General features: G+C 36.0%; 1 protein-coding gene across 2 annotated transcripts in view; it reads right to left on the bottom strand.

Annotated features, from left to right (window-relative positions):
* Cltc (clathrin heavy chain) overlaps positions 1-8664 on the bottom strand; it is a 65120-nt gene that overhangs the window by 4856 nt on the left and 51600 nt on the right. The window contains exons 19-31 of one of the 2 annotated variants that reach the window (XM_048792056.1): positions 8164-8309; positions 7727-7910; positions 7347-7539; positions 6558-6715; positions 6176-6340; positions 5948-6055; positions 5503-5670; positions 5216-5365; positions 4864-4995; positions 4638-4748; positions 3413-3583; positions 2856-3077; positions 1653-1673 (exon numbers count right to left, since the gene is read on the bottom strand). In XM_048792056.1, the coding sequence (XP_048648013.1) occupies positions 1653-1673; positions 2856-3077; positions 3413-3583; positions 4638-4748; positions 4864-4995; positions 5216-5365; positions 5503-5670; positions 5948-6055; positions 6176-6340; positions 6558-6715; positions 7347-7539; positions 7727-7910; positions 8164-8309 (1929 nt within the window). The remainder of the gene's footprint in view (positions 1-1652; positions 1674-2855; positions 3078-3412; positions 3584-4637; positions 4749-4863; positions 4996-5215; positions 5366-5502; positions 5671-5947; positions 6056-6175; positions 6341-6557; positions 6716-7346; positions 7540-7726; positions 7911-8163; positions 8310-8664) is intronic. The other variant, XM_015495389.1, reaches the window with a different exon arrangement.

The raw sequence follows: 8664 nt of genomic DNA on the forward strand, positions 1-8664 counted from the left end.
GTTTAAGGGGGGGGGGGACCTGAAGAAGTAACATAAGCTAAGCAAAAAAATTTGATTTTTGTATATAATGGGACAGCCTCTGGAACAGGAACATCCAATTTTTGTTTCTATTAACCCAATTTAGATTGCTCAAAAGAGAAAAAACAGAGAAGGCTTTTATGAGCACAAGCTTTTGTTAAGAGCTGTAACAAAAGTTTCTGATCCTTGGATTTAAAAAGAAAAATTATGGGTAAGCATGTCACTGAATTCAGTTCCATCTGCACTACTGTTAAATTCACTAAGATGTAAAAGGCTTTTCCACAAAGACTGCAATATGCTGCAGAGGAAAAGTTAACATGCAGTCAGTTATTTTGGTGTATGTGTGCATGAAAAAAAGGCAAAAGTACTGAAGCAAGAAGTGAGGTCTGGAGATGACTGGTGCTATACAGGCTCTCAAGAAACACACACAGCCCACAGCAATGCTATAGGAGTTTCAAAGTAGTATGATGTAATTGCAATGACTTATACATGCTTGATTTAAAACGATGCATAACACTGCAGTTCAATTACCTGTTTTTCACACACACGCTTTCTAACTGCCTTGCTTACTAGCTGCTGAAGGGTCTCACACACAATGCATTTTACTCAGGTTTGCCCTAAGTTCCAGTGGTGACTCCAGTTTGATTCAATATAATCCCAAGGCATTACCCCCACCCAAATTCTTTTAAATTTGTTTCAACTCTCCTTTACTCTCCCACCCTTTTCCAACCACAATTTATAAGTTTGTTTAGTTTATACTGGGATGGAGATCAGCCAATGAAGGAAGCAGCAACCAAAAGGTGCCTAAATTTGGCCTTCTTGGACAAGCCAACTAATCAGTAAGAGAGCAAATTTTAGGTTAACTTTAGGTGTGCTTTTATATTATAGAAAGAAGTTAATATTGCTTCATTATAAACAGAAATAAACAATGTTGCTTAGCAACATTTATAGCAAGCTTGGCGCTCATAATTAAAAGCTTTTGATTCCTCTTAAATATGGACTAGCACCATAGAACTGGACACCTGGAGAAACATGAGGAAAGTCTCTTCGGAAGCAGCTAGTATCTCTTGTATCTACTTTCAGCAAAAAAATTAGTAAGAATCAAGAGATCAGAAACTGGATCACAGTCCTTCAATACCAAACCCCCACCAAAACAAAAAAGAAAACAAAAAACCCAAAAGCCTTTTAGGGCATGTATATACATACATAACAACTATCAGGTAAGCTCACAAAATAAAACCAGAGGCTGTTTTTAATTTATTTCAAATATTAAGAAAGTCCTACTATGGCCCAGATACCCTGACAGGGAAAAGAAATTTCCTGATAGTTTGGAATCAATATGGAAACTCACCAGGCTCAGTTTTTAATAATATATTTAAGAGAGAGACTGTGAACCAACTACTGATTAGCCTCCTGCCCTTCCTAAAGCCTATTAGCCGATTAGTAGCAAACATCTACTAATGTCCTAGAGCTCTATTATAGTTATGTTTCAAGGGACTTGCAGAGGCTTTAGTGAAAATTTATTGGGGGGGAAAAAGCAGCAGCAGCAGTGTAGAAAAGGAAGGAAAAAAAATCATGCAAATTCCTTAGACTTAGTCCTCCAGACTTAAAGATGGAAAAGAATCAACTTTCACCTTTTCCTTTATTGCATCAACCTGCAAAGGAATTCAGAAGGTGCAGCTTAGAAAAAAATCAAATTCCATATCGAGCATAAAAAGGTAGAATCAGCAACAAAGGTTTAGGGGAGAAACATCTAATCACTAAAAAAAGTATGAGAAAAGTGAAAATAAAGGGCATACTGGAAGCAAAATTTAGAATCTTTTTTAACTTCAGAGCTTACTGCAGAAGAATTTATGCTAAAGTAAGTGTGAAAGAAAGCAGCTTAATCAGCTAGTAAAATTTACAGCACTTAGGTTAACAGCAGCTTAGAGCCAGGTCTCAAAAGTTGGCATTATGCATAAGAAAAGAAACTATTCTCACCTACGGCTAAGATTAGGCAACTTTTTTCTCTGTATAAAATGTTAATTCTTTAAAAATCTAAAAAATTTAACTGAACACAATGGCATCTAATTAGGTGGTATCCTACAGAAAAATTCAGTATACTATAGGTTGTTAATAGTGTTTTTCCCCATTTAATAAGGCAGGCAAAGAGATCAGAGGTAAAACTCTTGATTTTAAGCATGTGTTGCTTTGGCAAAATTGATTATTTTCAAATCTTTTCTTTTTGGCAGTACTGGGGATTGAACCCAGGGGGATCACACACATGCTAGGCATGTACTCTACTACTGAGCTATGTTCTCAACCCTTTTTTATTTTGAGACAGGCTGGCCTGTGGAATTTGAGATTCTCCTGTGTCAGCCTCCCCAGGAGCTAGGATTACACCCAGCCTATGATATTTTAAAATTAGGAGTTCAACTATACAAATTTTAATAAGATTAATAGGATATTAAAAATATAAATGCACCTTCCTCATAGGAAACAGGCACAGACATAAAGTCAGGAATCAATCAAATAAAAGGTAATCTATAGTAATATTAATGGACATCTAAGTTATAGGAATTCATTTTATATACTATTTTTTAAATTAGTGAATATTAAAAGAAAATATAAAATACTATTTACCCTAAGAAATACACTGAAGGTAAACATTCTGACAAGTTTTTGGCTCCCTTTCTAGTCAATGTCATTTGTAAGCTATTAAAAATATTCCACAGAACATGAGTATTCATGATCAACTAAATGACTTAATACTAGACAAAACACTTTTGAAAAACCTGCACATACAATTTTATATATCCTCATGATAATTGGTTTTGAATACACTTAAGAGTCATTACCTTGGTCAAATATTCCTTCATGACCTGGATGAAATAGGGCATGGCAAAATCCATGATATTGTGCCTCCATGCAGTTTCCAGGACAACATCTGGCCTTAAAAGATCATAACAGGTAAAGAGACAAGCTCCAAAGCACTCTCTTTTTTCTTCCTGCAAAAACCACTGTAGGAGCTCTTCAGCCAACTCAGTATCTTTAGATTCAGACGCATACTGCATTGCATCCTATTCAAAGGAAACAATGAAGGTCAAACATCAAACCCAAACATAAGGAACTGGTAAACCAAGTAATACAACAGAAGCTTAAAAACTTAAGTCTGGGTTTGTAAGGGAAAAATAAAGAGCATAGGCTCAAAAAATTTGATTTTTTTTTTTAACAGAAGTATGGCCTTAACAATAAGCCCCTCAAGTCAAGAAATGCACTAATATTAATTACCATCTCCTCAAGTGGGGGGTATAAAGTCAAATCTCATATGCATAAAACTAATACTTTTACAGAATCACTTGTAATACACCATTTTAGGGTTGGATTAACAGCCCCACCCGCCAACTTTTTCAACCTTATAAAGGCTGTCTTTCTTGCACAGCTCTACACTCTGCTTCCAACGATTGTTGCCTTTGAAGAGGTAAGCAGCAATTCTTCTGAACTCAATGAGTTCATGTTTTTCCAAACGCTGAGCAAGTGAAATATTGTCAAAGTTGTCATAAGCATCTATTGATGTTCGCAGAGCCTTTAAAAAAAAAAAAAGCCACACATGTCAAATCTATGTTTTGTTTTAGCTTAACATTCATGCCTCATACTTCTTTAACATGGAGACTATTAGATGGTAACATGTAATATGATGGCATAGATTCAAGCATCAAACTACAAACCTGTAATCTGTGAACAGAAATGAAGTCTCTTCAATTTAATTTTATAACAGATCCTCAAATGTACTGCAATTTTCTCCAGGGTTTCCAGTATCAAGACTAATTTGTTTATGCATAAGGGAGAATATGTAATTTGGAAGAACTTATACTCCAGGGAAACTCCTGATACAACTCAATGTGGTATTCAGCTAGAGATGAACATAGGCTCTGAGCCTCAAAGAAAATCATGCTAAAACTATGAGAAAGAAACTAGTTTAACCTTAACCCTATTGTATTTTATGTGAAATCCTTCACAGGAGAAAATTTATTAAAAGACATACTAGGGATTGGGGTTGTGGCTCAGTAGTAGAGCGCTCGCCTAGAACGTGCAAGACGCTGGGTTCGATCTTCAGCGCCACGTAAAAATAAATAAAAATAAAGATGTTGTGTCCACCGAAAACTAAAAAATAAATTTTAAAAAAATTCTCTCAATAAATAAATAGGTGGATATTAAAACAAAATATAGAATACTATTTACCAACTACAACTAAAAAAAAATTTAAAAAAAAAAAAGACATACTAATAAGTCATTAGGCAAGAAGAGCAATGAATACTTAAAAATTCTTAATTACAAACACGTTTTATGGGGTAATTAAGAGATCACAGACTTTTTTGATACCTGTGATCTGAATGTTAGAGGTGAACCAAATCATTTTTTTCTCCTAAAGAAATACATAAGATCCATCTAAACTAATTCTGAGAACTTGGCATTTAATTATCAGATTTATTAGTCCTGAAAACCTCATTAAATTCAGACTCTAGGCCTACTCATTGTTTACAATCCTAAAGAAAGAGTGTTTTCACTGTAGAATTTAACTGTGGAAGCTAATAATAACCTGAGTTTTGAGAGTATGTACAAGAATCAAAAGGTTTTACCTGATAATCTTCTTCTGTAATAAAGAGGTTGTTCAGTGATTCATTCACAGATTTGTTGTTGTGGTTCTGAACTGAACGCAAATACGGTTTCACTAGTGGTAGCTGTTTAACCTTTAAGAAAAGAAAAAAAAGTCTGTTATAAAGGTAGCACATTGTTGAAGTCTAGGCATAACAGTTACCCAGATGTCTTAATTCCTGACTATGAAGTTTGGTTTAAAATTATTACCTTGCTGAAATAATTGACTGCACGAGTGTGATCCAACCGTGGAGACAGCACCATCAGCAAATCATTTAACAACAGAGGCTTGAATTCTAAGTAGAACTGTATTGCTCTGTAATATAGTTCCACATTGGCAACCTACAACAGGAAAAATGTTAAGCAACTCAGTGAAACCCTGTCTCTAAATAAAATACAAAATAGGGCTGGGGATGTGTCTCAGTGGTTGAGTGTCCCCGAGTTCAATCCTGGTACCCCTCTGCCACCCCTCCACAACAGGAAAAATCCACATGTAAGTCAGTGTTCTTTCCCGACGATCATTCTCTTTCTGAAGCCTTTACTCTCTGAAGAAGGCACACACCTTGGTAATGATATCTTTGAACTGCCCTTCTTTCCATGCATCTGTTGGATGATTCATCATGGTAATTATGGCATTATCATATTCTTCATACTTGTCATACAAAAACACCAGTTCTGCCCATAGGTGAGCTTGTTCTGCAGCTCTTAGCACCTGCATAAGAAAAACTTAATTGCTTAAGATATTGGTCTCTCATTCCAGCCAACAGCCATAAATAAATAAATAAATAAATAAATGTATTTTAAAGTATTAGTTTTGGCTATACAATCGCCTCGGTGAAGGCTGGTTACCTTAGGAATGTTCACTCTGGACCAAAATAGCTCCAGATGCTCTCTCATTTTCTGTGGCTTAAATTTAGAATACAGAATAGCTAATTCAGTAAACATGCCCATGTGGGCTCGCTCAAGTCCCAATGCTGCTTCCAACATGGTTATCAGTTCTTCAAAATATCCACGATCCTAAACAAGAGAAACATACAATTAAAGATAAGGTCTGTGGCAAAGGGTCTCAATTCATATTTAAAAACTCATGTAATCCCAATGACTAGGGAGGCTTGAGGCAGGATCACAAGTTCAAGGCCACCTTCAGCAATTTAGTGAGGCTCTACGCAACTTAGGGAAACCCTGTCTCAAAATTTAAAAAATCAAAAAAGGCTGGGGATATGGCTCAGTCATTAAGTGCCTCTGGGTTCAATCCCTAGGCACTCACTCTCCATCCTCAAATCTTATTCATTACCTGATAGTAGTTGATAAGTTCTTCTAATTCATCTGCATGTACTACAATATGAAGCCCGCACATCTGAGCAAGACGGAACTCTTTCCCATCTACACAGGCAAAGCAGACCTAGAAACAACAGTTATGTAATGTGAATTCAAATGTAAGCATGGCTAGTTATTTCAACTAATCAGTATAAAGAGCATTTTCAAATAATATCTTAACTCTTCAAACTTGTATTTAGATTACCTCTTTCCATGTTCGTGTACTATTAGCTTTTCTAGCTCCATCAACAGCTGCCTGATATTCACCCAAGTGAACAAGGGTAGATGCCAAGCGTCCAAAATTAGAAACATTATTGTACAACAATTTAGCAGCATCATACATTTTCTCATCGTAACAACGGTCACCAACCTGAGGTGGGGAGATAATCAATTTTCAGTACATTAGGAGCCTTATATCAATCCTCTTTCCAAATTCACATCTTAATACTGAAAAGCAATTTGTTATCCTATAAGATTTTTCCATGGCATTCTTCAGCTATGATTTGTTTCTTCTAGTAAGCTAATAAAGTTGTTCAACTATTTTGTTTTACATTGTTTTAAAAAAAAAATCTCATCCGGAAACCCACTTGCTGGATATGAGCATTATTTGGCCCATTGATGAACTCTTCTAACTCTGCAAGGCGGTTTGTTTTAGCCAGTGCAAATATCAATTCTGTCTCCACATAGGACTCCCGAGCTTTCTTACGGGCCATCTGCAAGTACTTCACCAGTTCTTCCCAGTTTCCTAAGTATACAAAGAAAAAAAAAATAAGTTCATACACTAACATCCTTGCTTATCTTTTTGACCAAATAAATGAAAACTATTATTAATTTCCTTTTCAAGGAAACAGAAAATGATTAAATTGTGCATTATATCTAAAACTGCAAAAATTCTACTACAACTTCTATATTATCGCTGACCAAATGAACAGCTAAATTCCCCTTTCTCTTAGTTATAAAATTAGAGCTTCTGAAGATTTTGAAACAAAATTAATCTTCCCCATGGGTCTTTTTTTTTAATACCAGGGATTGAATCCAGGGGTGCTTACACACTAAGCTATATCCCCAGCCTTTTTAAAATATTTTATTTTGAGACAGGTTCTCACTAAGTTGCTTAAGGGCCTCACTAAGTTGCTGAGACTGGCTTTGATCCCCTCTGCTTCACTGGGATTACAGGTGTGCACCACCATGCCCAGAACCCTGTGGGTGTTTTAAGTTCATCTCTAATGGGATGGAGGGCTAAAAACTTTCACAAATAACCAAGCATACCCAGCTCCTACACAATTAAAAATAGACAAGTATCTTTTAATGCTTAGTTTAATCATTTTCTGAGATCATTTCTTATCAAATGCATAAAGATAGTAAGTCATACATACCACTAGTATTGGCTGCCTGAACAACTTCCATATAGGATGAAGGATCATCTGCTTTGATATAAGAATCAATGGCTTCTTTCACCATTCCTTTCTGCAACTGGGCTTTTGCAAGTTGACTCCAGACCGCAGGTTCATTGCAGCGTTCAGCAAACTCATATGCGCGATCCAAGTTTCCAATATGTTCAATCAATACCTAGGTTACCATTTTTGAATTATGGTTAGCTGGATGTTATCCAAAACACTTACATTTAAACTGTCAGCATTTTCATGTTCTTCTATTGTCACAGCAACCAAAGCCCACCCTCATAGAACAATGCATACTTTGAATCAAGAAAAGGTATAATGTTTAGTAACTTGAAGATTACAATCTGAAAAGTTACCTGCACTGCTGAAGTGTTGACATCAAACTTCCGGAAAATGGCAAATGCTTCTTCAAAGAGCTCATTACTGATGGCAATATTGGCAATATCTGGGGCATCATAATTATCCAGGCGGTTAATATACTCCATAACACGTGTACGGTCAGCCTTAATTGCAGTAAGAATAAGGAGGTTTTGAAGATTCCTTTAGTGGGGGAAAAAAAAAGAGAGACTTAACCCAGATTACATAAAAAGCCTATCAGTCATTGAGAATAATTTCAGTAGTTCTACAAGGGTTTCTGTCTCAGAATGCAGGGTGTGAAGGGTGAGACTACCAGGAGAATGAGAATTCAGACAACTTTCTCTCATCTGTTTTAAGTTCCTTCCCAAAATGGACAGGGTGTAATTAAACTAAAAGAAATAGCCAGTGGATCCCTAGCTATATTATAGGCACATACCTGTGTTCACTGAATACAGAGTTATCAAGGACAATTTTCTCCAGCAGCTCAATGAGTTCATTAGGAAGGTCTGCAGTCATGAAAGCCTTGACAGTAACTGATACTTCTTCAGGGTCCTGAGTCTCAGATAAGGCTGTCTGTACAACCTACAAAGAATATACAGAAAATAGATACTAAAAATCAGGGTGGACTTTAAAAATATTATCTAATAAGAATAAATTGGGAGGTTAGGTTGAGCTCAGCAGTACAGTGCTTGCCTAGTATGTGCGAGGCACTGGGTTCAAACCTCAGCACCACATGCAAATAAAAAAAAGGTATTGTGTCCAACTATAACCAAAACAAAATATTGAAAAGAGAATAAACTGAATAAATTGGCCTCTAACCAGAAAAAGTAAAATAGATAGAATTAAGGAAAAATACCTTTAAATTCACCATGGATCTTTCTAAACAAACCTACATGAATGATATATAATTCTACTTTGCTGGGGGGGGGGGGGGAAA

Source organism: Marmota marmota, unplaced genomic scaffold, assembly GCF_001458135.2.
Source record: "Marmota marmota marmota unplaced genomic scaffold, marMar, whole genome shotgun sequence".
Taxonomy (NCBI): Eukaryota; Metazoa; Chordata; class Mammalia; order Rodentia; family Sciuridae; genus Marmota; species Marmota marmota.